The sequence below is a fragment of the Vanessa tameamea genome, chromosome Z (genome assembly GCF_037043105.1).
Source record: "Vanessa tameamea isolate UH-Manoa-2023 chromosome Z, ilVanTame1 primary haplotype, whole genome shotgun sequence".
Classification (NCBI taxonomy): domain Eukaryota; kingdom Metazoa; phylum Arthropoda; class Insecta; order Lepidoptera; family Nymphalidae; genus Vanessa; species Vanessa tameamea.
Genome location: NC_087341.1, coordinates 418,079 through 438,563, shown reverse-complemented (window position 1 = coordinate 438,563; position 20,485 = coordinate 418,079). Strand labels below are relative to the sequence as shown.

General features: G+C 33.8%; 1 protein-coding gene across 3 annotated transcripts in view; it reads left to right on the top strand.

The window, feature by feature from the left end:
- Positions 1–20,485, top strand: part of Fhos (Formin homology 2 domain containing) — a 78,585-nt gene that overhangs the window by 43,567 nt on the left and 14,533 nt on the right. For 2 of the 3 annotated variants that reach the window (XM_064220269.1, XM_064220268.1), the window contains exon 5: positions 14,987–15,096. In XM_064220269.1, coding sequence (XP_064076339.1) covers positions 14,987–15,096 — 110 coding nt within the window. Of the gene's footprint in view, positions 1–7,265; positions 7,553–14,986; positions 15,097–20,485 lie in introns of all 3 variants that reach the window. The other variant, XM_064220270.1, reaches the window with a different exon arrangement.

The following is a 20,485-nucleotide window of genomic DNA, read 5'->3' as shown; positions in this document are numbered from 1 at the left end:
GATTGTTGAGAAAAAAGCCCAATAACATTAAACGAGCCAGTTTTTGAACACAGTCCAGGTTCAAATGGGATCTACAGACTGACAAGTAAGCTAACATATCGATAGTTCATAATTACACGTTATATATAACAACCGTTTACAATTCAACTTAATTCGAATATATATCATTAGCTTCTTGAGTACTGAAGCGGAAATAATCAGTACATTATACTGTTACGTAAAGCAAGCTCTTTATTTTATTATAAATACTTTTATTTCGTATATATATAAATCCAATTTTCATATTCCATTATTATAGATTTTACCTGATACACTCACAGTACAGTACAGTACACGGATTAAGGGGGAAATGTAAAACGCAAATGTTTGTTTAACAATAATAAAATCCTCAAGAAAATCATAAAGATAAAATTGAAAACAATATATTCAGACATTCTTCGGATGATTGTTTCGGACTTAGGACTAAATATTGAAAAAAAAAAAAATGTAGACATAAAGTTGTTGACGTTTACCGCAGAACTCTCGTTTAAAGATGTCGGTCGTTATTAATGTTTTCACATATTGCCCAACTAACGGCGCGTCTGGTTGCGCCACCTATACTAGAATAGAATACGCCGAACCCTGCACTTCTGTCACAATGTTCCCCGTTGTTTTATCCAGGGACCGAATCTTGCGACATCACTTTGGAATAGACACGCACACTACACTATCACCGCTATTACAGATAATAAAATAATAATATACAATCGACGTACGAATGTCACTGTTGTGAGCAGTAACGAAACCCGGCCAGTCATCGTTTTCATCTGCGATAATTTGTATTAAATTCTACACATTCGCTAGACGGCAGTCAAACCTCAATAGTTTATGAACAAACATTAATAACTAAATAATTAATTTCGATTCATAGGCAATGGATGTTTGAAAACAGTAATCGATTGCTTGTTGACCGCGCGTGGGCGATCGCGTCCTCGTATACGTATACTTGTTTATATTGTTCACCAAATATACTTGAATACCTCATTCATTAGCAACATAGCAACAAGTCGCTTCTACAATACACATTAATAAACTTAATAAGATGACATATTAAATTCTTTTTGGTATTTGTATCCGTAGGAAATGCTTTTTTTTAAGCAATGAAATTGCATCAAATTGTTTGACGCTCTTTACCGTGGCCAACAAAAATAATGGACTTTTCAAAGACATATTGATTTAATTTGATTTTTATATATGTGTACATAAAAAATCGTGCCAATAGGTTACCTAGAAATTCAATTGAGAGATTTGACTCCACGTTTATGCAAACACCCCACGTACACAAGTGTCATATAAAGATCTGTAAAAGAGACAATTAGACATGTGTCACCTGATGATTATTGATCTTACTCATAAATATAATCTACAAGTACTTCACAGCTTTCTCGTCTAAATATTTAATGAGCACTGCGACTGACGGTCGGTCTTTAAACTGCAACGTGCAACACAGCAATACTGAGAATTGCGGTCAAGGGGTAGGATATATGTTGAAAAGTTGGTACTGCGACTTACGTGGGGCCGCACCAGCAGTCAAATCCTCGACATCACCTTAAATATGAAAAAGTAGAATCATAAAACATTAAGCGAGTATCAGTCGCGCGGACGGTCGTGAGGACCGAGGTCGCGCGGGTTCAGGTCTGTCTCTATCGACCATCACGACGCAAGTGTCGTGACGCTTTCATGACGATTTTGACTTCGTTCTGCATTCATGTAGCTGTACCTCCTATCTATACATCGACAATAGTGTTCACATTTTAAATATGTCTTAATAATGTTTCGGAACAATCTCTATGACTAATAATGTATTTTTTTTTTAATTAATATAATAGTTTGTTTAAACTAAACTAACCTATGATAATTACGAATATATACACACAATAATATTAATTATAAAAAATGTAAAACGTACGGAAACTCTATAAATCTATTACGCCAATTTATGTATTTATCGTTAAATTTAATGAACTATATAAAAATATAATATAATTTTTATGTAAAAAACTTTTCTTTAATAAACATGAGACGAATTACATGTTTGTATCGGACGCGCTTATGATCCTGGAAAACCAATTAAAAAGTTGTGCAATTTTCTTTAATACTTAATCCGATTACAAGCTAGCGCAGTGTTAAGGTAGAAAGGGGGTTAAGCTCTTTTTAATTATCACGATGAACGAGTTCACATCCAAGCTGAAGATTATCTTTTAATATGAAAGGTTTAAAAGAGTTTTGGATCTTAATCGCAATAATCTACTGTCCTGACGCTTGTAAGGATTATAAAACCTTATTGTATGATAATCAACGCAGTACAGAATATTCGAGGTTAATTATATTAACAAATTATATCAAGAAATAATTGGTATTCATATTATGCGATAAAAACGGCTATTTAAAAAAACAGACAGTCGTCGTCCTTTGCTATGCGTGCACGCATAGTTACTTTGTAAATTTTGTTGACAATTTCTGTGTTCTGCTGTCTGGTTAAGCTTCACCCCAATAATCAAGCAATTCCTTTAAAATTGTACCTAAAAGTCAGAAGTATTATCACCTGTAATGATTTTGATCTATCTTTAACTTGCATGAAGATTAAAGACAATACCATCAACGTATCTCGAATACTATGAATGTAAAAATATGTATTTGGATGTTTGTTTATCAATCACGTAACGAACATCACCATTAACAGATTCTGATGCAACTAATTACGTATCCGATACTACTACTACGGGCGATAGATTCCATGAGAAGTCGAGAGAATGCCCTCTTAATTGTTGATTTAATTTAAAAAAAAACTAACTATAATATAATATACTGGTAAGTCGTTGCCAATTTCGGATAATTTAATAGGGATCGGATAGTATTGAAATAACATTGCTTGAAATAGAGCAGAGCTAATTGTATTAACAAATTATTAGGCAAATCTATAAATGCCGCGTGTCTGGCTATTTCATTAGGGCTTCTTAAACCCACTTGATATGTATTGATACCCATTTATCCAATACTCATTTTATTGAAATATTTGCGTGTAATACGAGACGGTGCGACCAATAACCTACAAGAAATTAATGAAAACCAATATTTCGTATTGAGCTACGTTTTATATTTATTGACAAAAAAACGAACATGAGGTACTGAAGTGCTTTGTCGCTGCCTATTTTTATATACAGATAAAATAATTAAATATGTATCATAAAAATACCGGAGAGCCGGTCCAGATAACAACCGAAGCTGCATATAACACCTAGTTTAGAAATATGGCGCCAGCGACTCATTTTCCAGTAATAGAAAGCTCCTGCGCCACTGACAGACGAACTAGATTTTTTCTAAATTACTACCATCGGCCATTTTCTTTCAAACTTTCATAAAATTGTGGTACGATATTTACTGCTAATAAAATGCCTATACATGAAAATATTATACCTGTGTCTTGGTCTATTTTTTTTATTAAGTATACTCGATGACCTCGTGCCGTAACTTAGTTTTTACATCTGTGACAAACGACCACATGATCGATTTTAAATCGCTTAGTAATTGACACATTCATAATTAGGCAATAAATATTTAAAGGAGAATGTTTTATATGTTTCCACATGACAATACAACTCATACAAATATATGGTATTCATGCCAAATCTTTTTCTCCCGAATAACTAACTTACCTCATTACATTCCTTAATCCTAAATAACTATGCGGTTACAATATTCATATAATATTTAAGACCTCATATAGCAAATAGAAGTAAAACTTTGAAAAAATAATTGTATTAAAACTTCCACTTACAATCAGGTGCCTATTAGCACGTAACTTATTCCATAAAAAAAATGTGAAGAACCGGTGGAAGTAACTCATTGGGATCATAGAAGTTACAAGGTTACGCTTGCTTAAATGCCTATTTTTTAAAAATATGTTTGTTCATGAGTCATGGTTATAATTTCCACACATGCAATGCACAAAAAGATCTGCCTCTGCATATTTTGTTTTTTTTTAATGATTTAATTATTGCACTATTCACGTTTAAAGCTATTTAGGACGTCGCTCCCATATTGCTAATCAATTTGAAGAGGCATCAGACTACATTAATATGTTAAGAAGCTACATTTAATATATAAAATTTCATACGCGTCAGTGACCAATTAATTCCCTGCTCTTTAAGCTGATCATGATAATACAAGTCTGTCAATATCAAGCTTTCGATGTAACTCAACGTGATGCTATTTATCTTATTGTAAAAAAAAACATTCAAAAAAATAACAAGAAGTTCCAGTAGCTCAGTAGGTAAATAATAAACATATATACAAACATAAAGGTTGCATTTTTTATCTTAACATATCACCGAGACAAAATTAGTTAGGTTAGGTTATTTAATGGTAATTTCTGCATTGAATAATATCCTTTCTGAGGAAAAAATTGTAGAACATTGAATATCAACGATCTTGCAAAATGAGATAATGACACGGTGTCAGCGTAAAGTGCAATTTATTTTTTCATTTCTCTGCCGATCATCATCTTCTAGTAGCGAGTATCTTTGTAATTAGATACCCCGCTCTATACTAGCAGAAAATAACTAGAGAAAACCATCCTTAACAATATTGAAAAATGCAATTAAAACTTGCTTATGCTAAAAATCATATCACAATAAAAATATGTCATAACAATTCAAAATACAAACATTTAAAAAAAAACGCACATTTCTCTATCCAAACAAAGTAAAACCATTTGAAAATCTTGTCCTGTTGTATACTTACAATTTGGAAAGCTTCAAAACTGTCCCAGAGTGTATTTTTAAGTACCGACTCCCTAATAATCAAAGCGTGATGAATCGTAGAAAGAGGTCGCCGGAGAGGCCGTCGACCGCAGTACTCGGGAATGCAGTGATCGCATCGGTTTTCATTCTAATAACCTTTATTTATAACTATCACGATAAACTGATTTAGATAATATTCAATATTGTGCTAATATTCATAATTTAATATAGAATATCTTATGATTATCTCACGTAATCTTTTCAATACTCGAATCAAGAGCCAGCGAATAGTTTCGTTAGATTACAGGTGGTAAATATACATTTTTTTAAGCGGCTAGTATCATTTATTTAGACCATAGGTTTTATAAAACATATGTTAAAGCTCCGATTTACCGTTTTTTTAAAAGACGAAATATAAAACGAAGTCTTTCAAATCTTAAATATACACATAATCCGTTTTTGCCTGTTGAGTATGATGTAGTATTTAATAAATAATTGTAAGAACGAAATACGAACATTTATATCGGGAATTGCCATTTCAAACTAAGTGATTCATATCCAAGCACTTCAGAGTTAAATCATGATTTGCACAAAATTCGACAACTTATCGAATGTAGACATTACGTATCCCTAGGGTTACCAGAAGACAAAAATATGAATTAAAGAAATATTTCATAAAAATAATTTGTTTAATCAGTCTTTAATTTTGACAAATTAAGGTTAATCTGAAACATTTAATAAATACACGTTTTGACACGGTTTTTTATCTATGAGGTGGTGTAGATACAACACACGCATTTTTTAAAGATAAGGGATATTTTCTTTTAGCTTTTATTAGTTGGTACGTCTCTATAATCGGTCATATCATTTAATCTACAAAAAGTATATTCGTCGTCAGAGATCTTTGGCAATGAATGGCTTTTGTTAAATCTTTCGTAATTTGCAGACAAGGTCAGGCATTCAGTATCAATTTACTCGTTACTATTGTCACTTGGTATATTTCACGTTTATCCAATAGACGCGTGAGACCCAGCCCCGGGATGAAATCATTGATCATGACATGATGACCGTCATGTCTAAATTTACGAGGCGTAGTGACTAGTAGGTATTGATGTGGTTCGTGCAACAGCAATTAATAACTCACAAAAACTCAATTGCGAAGTAGTACATTTTGTAGATGATATAAAAATGGATAAAATTGATTAGTTTTGCGATAACCGGAGTACCTTCAGCCACGTCACGTGCGGCTCAAAAATAAATACAAGCACTGCGAATGAAAATATGTAAAAACGTCAATATATGCATTGCGAATTTAAATACATAACATTGTGTAAAAATAGCGACATTTATAAAAGCATTGCGAATTAAATAAGTAAAGACAATTATTTATTTTTTAATCAATTTGTATTGCAATTATAGATATATATTTAAATTATTGCATTTTAGGTGATAATTCTTTAATCATGTTCAAGGCTTTTAAAATTGTTGGAATCAAAACGTTAAGATTTTAGTATCGCCGAACACAAACGTGCGAATTATTGTACATGTAGTAGTCCTTAATAATGGTACTAGTACGTAACGATAAACTTTAATCATATTGTATGTTGGAAGGTGTTAAGATATCAGGTACAATAGAAATATCATTTCGCTGTGAGCGATTTTTTTACTCCTACTCAAATTGTGCGAGGGAGACGGCGTGTTGTAGGTCAAGAAACCGGATCGTCTGAGACCCAGTGTACTTACTGATGCTTCAATGCAACATTTATACTTACAATAAAACCATAAGGTCGTCTTCATAAATCACATAAAAAACAGCGAATAAATTACGTAAAATTTAAAAGTTTTCGTCTTTATCGGTTTGCCATATGTATGATTAAATTCGAATCTAACATTTCAGTAAAAAAAAAAACGCTACACTTCAAATAGCTATTTTTATTCCTTCAAATATTCATAGAAAAATATATTATTCAAATGTAAAAACATTAGTTGATTAATTATGTTCGATCTCAAGTTAATATGTATGGATAAGAGGAAATTACATCAGATCATCCAAGAATCACGTCAACATGCAACTGTTAGCATCGGCTTTAATTGATGATCGTTTTAAATCATTATAATGAAGAAAACATTAACGACAATATATCATCTACGTTTTCATAGTCTTGAATTGAGAAAATAAAATCATATTAAGTACATGTTGTAGCCTTAAAATATGTTATATGAAATGTTTTACATTATTTTACTTAGAACATCTTTAGTTCTCAAAACTTATGAACTGGCCTGATCAGACATCGCTATCTTAAGCTGCGACCAGACCAGCACGTGTTTCCGCGACACGAGTCCTCAGTCGGCGTTCGAACACTGGCTGACTGGTCGAATACACTCGTTTCAATAATAAAAGAACGGCTTCGCGCGTTACTTACGATCGTGAATTCGTAATTAAAATATGATAACTGTGTAATGTTAAATGTTGTTTTAATTCAGTAGGTAACTTAAGCGATGTAATACTGTGATTTGATAGATTTGCTCAGTGATAGTGCTAAATTATGATCGAATTAGTGAAAGTGAATGAAACCAGGGTGAATGGGACAATGAGGGAGCTAGGGGCGGATTCATTCGTGTGCAGAGTTCAATACTTGAACGACTTGGATCCTTTTATGGAGTACAATGTGAGGGAGCCTCCTAGACCTCTGTACCACACGTTTAATACAACGATTCCTCTCTCGTACCAAATAGCTGCGGTGCATCGTTTGCTACAAGCTCCACATCGGGTGAGTAACCCAACTTTTGAACTATTACATCATAAATCAACGAACGTTTACACCTTAAATTGTTGTACGCACAGTAAATAATATATTATATGATTTAATGTCGGACGTCTTCTCCGAAACTCGCAGTAAGATCTCGTATAAATTTATCGCGATGTTTTTACGTACTCAACGGAGCATGAATGTAACTTACACGTAAGTAGCGCTAGTAATACGCCTTACTCATCGTGGTATTTGTCTAAATTTATCTGTTCTAAATATTTGCGCCGCCGCTCAGGTGAGTGATATAACATTGCAATAATTGCATCCGCGCCGCAACAATTATTTTGGTATAAATCTGTGTGAGCGTACCTGCGCCCACGCAGCCGGCGCGCCCTGGATGTGGCACTATAGGTCGGCATAATGAATGAAAACAATAGCCTTCGGTGACTCAGCTATTATTTGAATAATCTACAACAATAAATCAAAGCGGTTAGTATTTAACACGTCGATATCAAAACAGGATGGCAATCAAATTTTTAACTGATAACATTTTAAAAAAAAGAACGTTTATTTCCTCTAAAAATCGTCACGTCAGAAACATTCACGTAAAAGTTCTGGTTTTCTCTTCTGTTTTCCTGATATAAATCGTTTTGCACGGCGATAGCGTCACGTAAAGCTGACATGACAGATTTGTCGATTCAAAAGCCAATTAGGCTAAAATATGGTTGGAATTGAATTTGAAATCGATCGTTCTACAATATCAATTTATCAAAACGTATTTCTGTACAAGGTATTATTGTTTCAAACCTTGACCAAAATATAAATAGCTAATTTTGTTAGCATAACCTCCAATAGCTCGGTTCAAATAAAAAAGTTAACCGTTAATGTGTATAAAACAGAAACGAGCGCCAGATTTGCAAATCTTTAGTTTAATAAATTGTACGAGAAGATCCCACATTGCTCCATTTATAAACGCCAGAACTTTATTGTGTAAATATCTGTCAGGCTGTAAAAGGTGTACTCACTGAACTCGCGGACTTTGATCGAGAACACGTACACTATGCTGAGTCAATTTTAATATGCTGATGGCCTCCGAATCCTGGGCTGGAAACTGAGAAGTTCTATCCGAACCCATTATTCTGGATTATTTATTTCCTTACTTATTGTTCTTTGTATCCGTAATCCGAGAGGACCGTCGACTGAAGAGAAACGCAGCTTCATCGGTTTTACGTGGTTTCCGAAGGGCGAGATACTGCAATAATCATATCTCCAGCCTTCTATGGAGACTGTCTTGATAGAAATATATATGTAGCAGGCAACTAACTAAATTAGGCAGTCAATTAACAGCCTAGACTTTTTACTGCGGCATTCACTTTTTAAGAACCAGCAGTGTTAATGACATCTTCCGTTTATAGATTAAGGTAATTTATTTCAGACTCTCCTGAAAATAAACATAGATATGTTACAAAAAATCTGCAGAATTTTTATGTATACAATTTTATTTCAAGAGATTTCTAAAGGAAATAAACCTTTTTCTATAAACTGAATGTGTAGCGGCTGAATGACATACAGACAGCTCGCTTCGAACAGCGCCGTTTAGTAGAATGTTTGGGCAGTTAAATAAAGGGTTAATTAAGATAGTTGGCTGCGACTAACTAGAAACTGTTGATTTTCTTCAAAACTGTGTTAAATTGTAATATTTTATTTATAGTACTGATTATCTTTTTTAAAGACTCAAATATTAGCACCATTGATATTGGCGTGTTGATTATTTACATTCCGAAAACCAAGACGTTCGTGTTATCGATCGTTCTATGTGAGTGAGTAATTGAATGTTTGAATGAGTCTATTAAAATATATGTTAGGACAATATATATTTAGCACCGTCATAGGATCGTTGTCAATTAAAAACGATTTTCATTGTAATTGCTCTTAAATTAATTACTTCATATTGTCTTTTTTTAATTCTAGTACTATTTGAAATATATTCGTCATCATCACCATTATAATTCATTGCTACGTATATAACCATTTCACTACTGTAATATTCATTATATAATATTCCATTTCTAGGCAATTAGAATCTTCTGGATCACCAAAAACTAAAATAAACCGAATAAAAAGTTATTGTGACGGCACTGGTTCTGATTTCGGCGCGCACTAAACTTGGTTCAATTTGACAGAACTGTTATTATCTCATACCTATATGGGTGGTTAAATATAATAGGCAGTATTTAATTCCAGTCAAAATTTATTACATTCAAGTAGCTACGTCGACCTTGGGTTATTCGGTCCGGGCTAATCCGCTCCCGAAATCGTATCGGATTGTATGCACTCCCTCTTATTTCCAGACTATTTAAAGATCGCCTATAGGTACAAGACTTTGTACATTTATAACAATTAATAAAAATAATCTTTAAATCTATCAATCGAATAAAATTATACAGTATCATCTTACTAAACTATAATACCTATATTGATATAGTTACGGATATTATTACAAATAATATTATGCATTGATTAAAGCTATCGGCACTTAGAGAGTACAAAAATACGTCAGTCAGATACGATTAAATTTACATAATATATCCTTCCTGTAAGTCAACACAACACAGTCAGGTACTTTTTATACTGAACGTAGTAAAAAAAGCACCGAAACTTCTCACGATGGTATCAGCCCGTGACCAGCAGCGGCTCGGCAACTTTACATCAGGGAAGGTAAAGAGCAAGTCGACACAGTCACCACCGACTACAAGTGGTACGTCATGGAATGGTATCGGTGTCGTGTGCGTGCGTGCGTCTCGCCTAAACCACCGAACTCATATTAGTAGCGGTTTTAAACTAAGACATTTATTTACTCAAGATTTGTAATAGGAAAACTCATTCTTCACGATTTATGGACTGTGAAACGCGCAATTTCGCAGTAACCGGAATGTTTTATAATTATGATTTATGACCTCTTTATAACCAAATATAAAAACATTATTTTTAAACATATAATTATATAATATGATTTTTGTCTATGTAAGTCTTACACAAATCACCGGACGTTACTTAGAAGTGGAAAGAGGACATCAAAAACTCCATTTTTCATGTCCGACGTCCTTTTCGACAGGACAGGTCGTATGAAATATTGTACGCATTAGGATCTTAGCTCTACCGACGTTTAACGTCAAGTAAAACAATGGCAACCAATTTGAGTCTCAAGTCTCGGGACAATACAGAGACATTCAACGGGTAGTTATTATAATGCGTCTACAACCTGTCACTATTGACCGCCGCCTCGGCTCTGAACAACCGTTACATTACCAGCCAGACTTTTTACAGCATTGTAACACACGACAGCGACTTAGTACCTCGTAACCCTTGACGTGGACACCTACTATCATACTATAATCGCTTGACTTTTAACGTTTCACGTTAAAATGACTTTATCAATGGAGAAGTATATTTGTCAAAAGTCATCTATCGAAAACTAATGGTAATCAATTTGACAGTTTGATGTATTCATCAGCGTCGTCTGATACAGTAGATGTTTTCTGTTGGCGTCATTTAACCTAGGGCAGCTCAATTGATGAATCAAGTCGATGAGTTTCGACTCGAGTCGACTCACACACTTTTTCACACACAAATTCCAGTTTGTTCTTACAGATTAACATTATCGGTTACTGTACCTTTTTAAATATAAGTATATATTTATTTGTTATAAATGATATCGAAAGATAATTTACTTGAATGCGAAATATATAATTATTTTGTACGTGCATATGTCATTTAACTCCTAAACGGCTTGACGGATTTTGATGATATTATTGTGTGATCGTCCCTAGGTGAGATTGAGTGAGGCGCAGGATTTTTTTTTAAATAAATGTTATTCCTATTTCACCCGTACGAAGACGGGACGGGCAGCTAGCTCGGTGTATATGTTAACATTAACTGTCTAATTATTGATTACGAAATTGAAACACGACATTGACCTGACTGATGCAAAATCAACGCAATATTTTAAACTAAACAATATCTCTTATTAAGACTTAAAATAGCCCACGGCACATATACCTCTTCAAAAGGCGCGAAAGATACCTCTGACCCTTCCACATAAAGTCGAAGTCGAATTTGTTGACTAGTAAGACCAACACACATGTTTTTTAATTATACCGCGTACGACCCTCAAGATTATTGTACGTCTGTGAACAAGATAAAACTGAATATCGCGAAATCAAAACAAAAACTCGGCTCTCTGAAGTAATTTAATAGTGACCACTTACCATCAGGTGGCCCATATGCTCGTCCGCCAACTAATGCGATAAAAAAAAAAGAAAAAAAATATTAAATATTGCTATCTCGTGTTTGCATGTGAGGTTAAACAGGCTAGCATGTCGTTTAGGAAAATTAGTTAAGTGATCGTGTAAAACAGAATCAGTCCAGTATCGCTTTATCTAAAATTGCAAGCACAAGCACGTGTATAATTTAATCTTTTAAGATTAGTCGTAACTTGCAAACAGACCTAGATACCATGGCGTTGCTCCCGTTTAATTGATAATAAACTAACAATCTAATAAAATGCCGGCGCGCGTATACGACCAGATTACAACTTTAAATGGATAAAGATATTTCTCAACTGGAAGCCATATTTAAATGACATCAGCGACGAAGCACAGAGCGCCAATAAATTGTATTAACATTGACATTAGCGACGACCGCAAAATATTGTATAAATATAATCTCAGCGACATTCGTCGGTTTGTTTATCTATGACATAAAATCAACATATTTACAGATCGAATAATTTGTTTCGTTTTTAACGTGAAATTCTTGGAACGGTTTAAATATTGTTTAATATATATATATTGCAAACTAATATTCGTCACAATTCCGGCGATATGATGCGACTAGATCAGCTCCGAAAGGAGTGTAAGACCGGACACCTCCCAGATACTTCTTAAATTTTGTCGACAGAAAAACCTACTAAGCTTTTTGCTGGGCAGACCAATGAGGCGATCAGTTAAACTAGTCGGTGAATATTAACACGAATGTAAAGTTTTAATTTCTCTAACTAACATTCTTTGTGAGTAACTCGTAGGATTTTTATTGTCTTTTCAAGAAGTAATCGTTGACGACGGTTTTTTCTACCGCTATCGTGATTTAATCTCCAACAAACATCCAACAAGGCCGTCTTTGTAGCAACCTGTGATTGCCTATAATCTTAGTATATACTCGTAACCAACGATCAACATTTAGGTGTTGAATCGTCACTTCTATTTCTACTCGAATTAATGAAGTCATCAACTGCGCTCCGACTTTACTTAAATCTCATCGTCAGATTTTATATTAATAATTAAAGTGCAACTTGTGACGTATAATGAGCCGAGATGGCCTAATGGTTAGAACGCGTGCATTTTAACAAGCACCACTGAATTTTCATGTGCTTAATTTGTGTTTATAATTGATCTCGTACTCGGCGATGAAGGAAAGCTTCTTGAGGAAACCTGCATGTGTCTAATTTCTACGAAATTCTGCCACATGTGTATTCCATCAACCCGCATTGGAGCAGCGTGGTGGAATATGCTTCTCCTCAAAACTAGAGGAGGCCTTAGCCCAGCAGTAGGCAATTTACAGGCTGTTAATGTTGTGACGTATTACAAAACGAGACGTTTCGCGCTAACAGGAATTTGTATTCGCTTTTGATGCTTGACTGTAATGTTACTAGTCAGGATTTATCAATAGTCAGTCATCAGACTTTTTTGCCAATACAATATCTACGTCTCTAGGATTAAATACATTGTGTTTCTTGAAAACAAGATGTATGGGTAATCGACGTTTGTGTGTATACAAAAAACCGGAGTTGAGTAAAAATAAAATCAATTATACGCATTTGTTTGACAAAAAAAACGGTTACGAGTAAATCGATCCCGTGCATTTTAGCGTCGAATTTATACGTATTCTTAGAGTCGGGGTGGGCCGCTCAACGCAGTTTAAAAAGATTTGCGTTAAATACTTAAGGACGCTTGCATACGGCCCTTGATGTCAGTTATTATAACTGTTTTTATCGTTATTTGTATAGTCATTAAAATGTACGATTTTTAAACGGTATTTGTATATAAATATTATATTTTTATTTATAAATGGTCCTTTTCTCAATTTTTTTAAACTAAGTATATTGTCATATGTTGTTTGATGAGTTTATTCGGGAGTAGATGAGTTCAGTGATTTTAGTGAATCCATTATATTAACAACAATAATGTCGCCGCCTCCCTCGCCGATTTTCGGCATCGACGGTCAATGTCAAGGACGAATCAACAGCGCATGCGATCGAGTGTCCGATAATCCGATGCTATTGCAATCGGAGGCGACCGCGGAGCTGGGGCGCAACGGCTCCAGGCAGAAAACCCAGTAACAATTGCAAACGTAAGGCAGATTCATTTAATACATATCCATACAAACAGATGGAATATTAAAAAAAATACAATTTAGTAGATTCTAAGAATCGGTGGCAACAGAACATAATATCAGTTACAGTGCTTAATTAAAAATATTCGCATAGAATAGAAATGTTATATCTATGTTAATATTGTTATCCCGAATCTTGGCTGACCGCCACCCGCCACGCGCTAGATCGTAAACACGCAAACAGACTGCGTTTCCACCTTCGCTAATATCTAAATGTATTTGTTGACTCATTTTGTTTTTGGGACAGCCCTAAGTCACTGAACGAATAGCCGTTTGCCTCACCACTGCATCTTCTATATTTATATTGTATATCGCAGGGACTCGGTGATTGTCTTCGATAATATCTACAAAAACAATTATATTATATTTTGACTACGATATCTTTATGTCTTATTAATTATATGTCTGATTTTTTTTTTGTTTCAATTCTACTAATTTGAATTCTACCCTACATTGTTGTGGTTCGGGTTAAAGGTGGTGAGTGAGCCAGTGTAATTAAAGCCACAAAGTGTAAGGGACACTTGTCTGTAATTACAATTTAGATTATATTATTTCTCAAACTTACCGCATTGACAATGTAAGGAATGATTAATATTTTTTATAGCGCCGATGTCTGTTGTTGCGTTGGTAATCGCTTACCATCAGGCAACTCATATACCTAACAGCCCGCCTACATATTATAAAACAAAGAAAATAAATTAAACGAGGTAGTTTCACCGTCGTTTAAAAAACCCATTAATTAAATCAAAAGAACAAACAAATTTTGTTAATTTAAGAACATTATATTTTTAATATTCATTTATAAATACCTCAGTTGTCAGTTACCATTTTGATAGTCATAATACATACAGCTCCCTCTCGTATCTCTGCCATCTCATATCATGGCACTAACATAAAACTATTACATGACGTCCTAGTTTCTAAACTAACCGACAGGTGGCGCTATTAATAATTGGTTATTTTAAATAATTAATTTTATTCATATATTGATTACAATTGTTGCAGCTGGACGATGCAACGCTGCAGGTGTTCAAGGACGGCGACTACGGGCCCTATTTAGACCTGGATTCCACTCTCGGGGAACAGGATGAAGAACTGGAAGGTTTGCAAGACAGGTGAGTGTATAAACAATACATTGAAACAAAAAATATAAGTAAAGAATAATTGTAAGCTTACGAGTGGGTCCAGCGCAGGTTGCTCGAGGTCGCTGAACTAGGACAAGGGCTTTGTAAGCCGATATTTTTCAGTTCGTTTACAATTCATTTTACCCGAAGTGCTTGTGAGAACTTCGCATTGAGTTTAACCTACATTCATTTATTGTATGTAGTGCACGTTTTTTGTTTGTACTAATAGATTTCGTTAAAACTCAACAGTAGCTCTCTAGTGTTGTCTATTGCTGTTTCCAGCTGCTATAATATTTTAATAATCATAATGATTAATACAGGTAGTTAAGTACAAAAACGTCATGAACAAAACGAGATAAGAAAATCATTAAAAATATAATAAAAATATTTTAGATCGTCTCATCGACTGAGTAAAATTTTTAAAAATTGTAGTTATATAATTTTTACGCAAACGGTCAAAATAATTGAAGATTTATTATATTCATTATTATGATTTTATGTTTATTTAATTTAGACTGCCTCTTCTGTCTAGTGGTTAGTTTGTCAGGCTCTAGACTCCGTAGTCATGAGTTTGTTTTTATTGTTGATAAATTCTCAGTAGTCAGTGTCAGTCGCTTACTTTTGCCCTACAATATATCCTCGTAGTTGACTCGTCTATTAAATGCCTGTCGTGGTTGAAATAGGTTAACACATCGTCATCATTATATCTAAAACGAAACCAAAGGAAAAAACTTTAAACCTTAATTTCCAAAAGCACAATTTTGGCACTTCTGATAAAGGTAAAACCTTTCGACCAACGAGTAATTAAAGATGATATGTATGTAAGTTTATAACGTAACATAAAAACTTATAGTATATAGTAACATATATAAAGGAACAAGACTAGTGGTCTTCGTGAACATATGCAATTGTGTTGATCCATTCAGCCCCCTACGGACACTTCCCGTGTCCCCTCTGTGCAGTAAACGCGATTCGCTTCCTCAATTTCCTCATTCAGAAAAAAATATCCCCTGCGTAGATAATCCGACTCGTATCTGTAAAATGGAACAAGATTTTTATTTCTTAAAGTGCTGAGGTAAACATTACGTAACAGTACAATAGAAAATTATAAAGTAATTCAAGAAGGTATCCCGTTGCCCCTCTTTAAATTCTTTGGATCATCGCACTTCTCTATAGATTATCATAATTTTATCTGACTTCCTTCCCAGCCGAGCACAAGATATATAAACACCAATACTACTGGAATGGTGCTGGAGCTTATCCGGATTTGATTTCGCGATTTTAAGATCTATCTCGGCTCTTATGTCTTACTAATATTCTGTACTTATAAACTTTGCTTGATCAGGTCAAACTACTAATGAAATTGGATTGATTCAAATATCGATTATAATAAACATAATTTATTTAAAAGTTTCATACGAATCGAAGGATAGTTATGCGCGAAACTGGAACAAACACAAATAAAAACATACCTTTATTTAATAAGTGCGAGTGTCTTTTTCGTACCAGATATTGGTATTCGATTCAAATACAGTTCTTAGGAACTTTCAAAGCACATAACATTATTCATACTTATTTAAATCAATATTTGTTTAAAAATTTCAGCTTTGTCAGTTACGGAGAAGAAATTCGAAATTCAATTGCAATATTATAATAATAATGACCAGCAAATATACATAAATACTAATAATAGTTGTTTACGTAATAAGTCGTCGATAAAAGAACTTCTACATTTATTTATATATTTAATTATTATTAATACTAATGCTATAAATAGAAAACTTCAATCAGATCGAAGATGGAAAAATTACTCCGCTTGTCTGTGTTGCTCTTTCGCGGCCAAACCAAGGACCAAGCTTGACCTCCAAGGGAGGCTACTTTCTACGACCAACGTCTGACAACCGACCCCTACAACGCGAGCAAAGTAGCCTAGAATACCTAACTAATCATAAATATCAAATGTACGAACTTACCATTTCTTGTTTGCATAACAATGGGGGGAACGAGAGGGGAAATGCGTGGCATGGGGCAGTTGGTCTATTATATTTATGAAGATTGACAAATGTACTCACGAGGTAAGGATGCAGTCGTAACAGACTGGAGTCTAATTCCATTCTACATTTATGTTGTGGTATCGCTACTGCCTATGTGATTCAACTGAAAGTTTTTGATCATCACGCCATTGTGGTTGGTTAAACCTCTTTTGGACCACTTTTGGTTTCCCCCTGATCTGGTCTAGACGTGCGTTTTTAGTTGGTTCCTACAACATCGACCGATTGAATTCACCTTTTTCAGATGTGACAGACACGGCCATCTCTTGTCATTTTACTTAGTTTCTGAACTAGCACTAAGTAAATTACAACGAGGTAAGCCGTAAAAAACTATTTATAGACAGATTAACTGCAGTAAGAAATCGATAATGGTATCTTTGAAACATTTCTCGAGTAAAAAAATCGTCTTTGGAAAGTAAAGGTCGTCGCACCATTTACGTAGACCGAAATAGTTCCGCCGGATTCGACACATGTATTATTTAGGTTACCGTTACATGTAACCCGGTAACATCGGTAGCATCGGTAGCCATCTGATATCAGATTTTTGCCAAATTATGTAAAACGTTAACTAACTTCCATATCAAAGCCAGGGGCCGTAATTAAAAGTCCGGGAAATAAGATACTTTTAGTCATTGCACTTTATACAAAATTTACTAAATCTTCGTAATTTTGTCAACGTTTACATACAACCCGTTCCAGTATTTGTTTCCCCGTGCACAGTAAACTTAACAAACTGTGTAAGGATACCAAATGTATAAAACGTTTGTACATACCATTATAATGTTTGTGTTCGGTGTTTTGTTTAATATGTAGGTAATTGGAAATAATATAATAACGTATAATTTGCCATAGAAAGTGTAGAAATCGGTAGACGCAAGCGAAACCGTGAGTGTTCGGCGTTATGGAGTTTTTAGATCAATCGCGATGGAGCGGAATGCACAAAAACTAGACGACATACACAATGAACTTGCGCTATGAGAGCTCTATACAGGCTGATCGAACCGCGAAATACGTTCACAGCTCGGGCCAGTGCAGCATCTTCGAGAAATTATACAAGTTCCGACATATATGTATAATGAATAGTCTAAATTTATGAAAACAACTGAAATATTTAAATGTTATTAAGTTTTAGTTCGTATTATATACGAACTAAAACTTGTAGGCAAATAAACAAAGTTGAAAACACAGGATAGATTTATATATGCCGCGAAGTTTACTAGTTTTATTTCAAAGGTGATTATAATAAATAAAAAAGTATTGTTTTTTTATTTCAAATTAATAAAGCATTTTGAAAACTAAGAATTTTAATTTGTAACGATTTTTGAACATTTTTATTATTAAGAGTGGGTAATATTAAACATTTCATAATAACGTACAAAGCCAACGTTACAAATTGAATAGCACGTTTAAAAAAATTTAGATAGCGCGAGGGTATATTGCCCAGCAATAAAATCAGTGTGCCCTTTTTCCCACATTCAACTGATACAGCGCGGGCGCAGCTTAGTTCTCAATGAACACTGATCGGGGACGCAAGCGCGGAAATTAAAATATTATACATAAAGAATAGTTTAAATCGCTGAGTTTATATTAATTCATCCCGTGGATCGGATAATGAGATTATGGAACCGAATATGAATATTTCGCTCAACGACACGGTGTACTTCGACTGTTCGGACGGCGACATTATGAGGCAGATCTCGGTCGACTCGGGCATCGGCGACGCGTACCACGATAATTCGTTTATGTCAACCCTGGATTCGGAAGAGGACGAGCTCGTTTTGGAGGAGGATTTTAAAGACTCGTGTGATTTCGATGAGTAAGTCCCAAATTGATAGTATAATAGCGGCGCACGCCTTAAAAAAACATTGATTGTGGGTATACCCACAACTTTGTAAAAAATTCACATCATCAAGGCAAGACTAAGGCTCTCTCTAAGACTAATATTGTATAAATAACAGTGCGTTCCTATATATTATATTTTTTTTATTAAACAAACAAAAATTTACATAAATTTATAGTAAATTTATTTACTACAAACAGTTCTTTGTTAATATATCTTCATTTTTAATACAACAATATTTCGCTTAACTACGTAACTCCACTCAAATTTGACTTTCAAAGTAACGAAAACAGTTTTACCGACATTCAAAACGCCATTTTTCGATGAACGAACATTTAAAATGGAGGCCTCTCTAAGGATGTTCGCTAATTTTTATATTGTAAGGTATAGACAAAAAAATTAAAATAATTAATTCATTTTACAGAAATAAAAAGTCTTAAAATATAGATCAGATTTATGCAAAGCAACACTTAATTTATAGTTTTGAAAATAATACAAAAGTAAGATATTATTCGGAATTATCAAGTTTTTTTCTTACGACCTGGCTTTGTTTAAGCGAACTGTAATTGTAACCGATTTAGTATTTACGACCTTTTGCTTTTGCCTACTGACTTTTGATTTGCCATCAACACGGCCTACGCTGATTGAACATTACTTTTTCGGTTTGAAGATTAAGATAAGGTGTTATTTTTAATTAGATTTTGTTTTTTTGTTCAAAAAATTTTATTCTAAGAAATATATTTCAAGGTCAAAGTCGTTTTAGATATAAGATAAAGTAAGAGTTTCTTTGAAAGATATATAAAATTTTATTTATTCAAAACCTTAGTATTATACAATACGTCATATGTCTTGAAAATGCCACTTCATTATTGAAACATACAATGTTTCTGTTTATTAATGAGGGAATAAAAATCTATTCATATAAATTAAATTGTGAGTGTGTTTCTATGACTTATCACTGAAAATAACTACCTCTTTATAAGTTAATAAGGCTATTTGCGAAATACCACGATCCAAATCAAAACTAATGACCTAATTTTGATTTAAGCGTAAAAATGCAGCTATCTAAAAATTTGAATATGTACCTTTCTTGCAATGTCGACGTTCAAAACGCCATTTTTTGTAAATCATTAATTAATATCATAGAATAATTAAGCTTTAATTCGCTTTTTTTTTATTTCGTTTTCTTGTAGTTGAAATAGACTGTAGGTAGATTGGAAAATAGTTTCCGTTCAGTTTAAGTTTTTGTGCATCTAAGGTTGCACTAGTCATATGTGGGTATTCAAAACTATTTAGTACTACCTACTTATAAATGTTTAATAAATTGAAATTATGTTCAATATAACATAATAATAAAAAAATGCGATTTTAATTGTTTAATTATATATAAATGGGAAAATACATCAACATGTTTAGCAGACTAGTTCAACCCACAGGTTTGACAACGAACTCAAATGGTAAAAATTATACTACGTAATACGGAACCTAA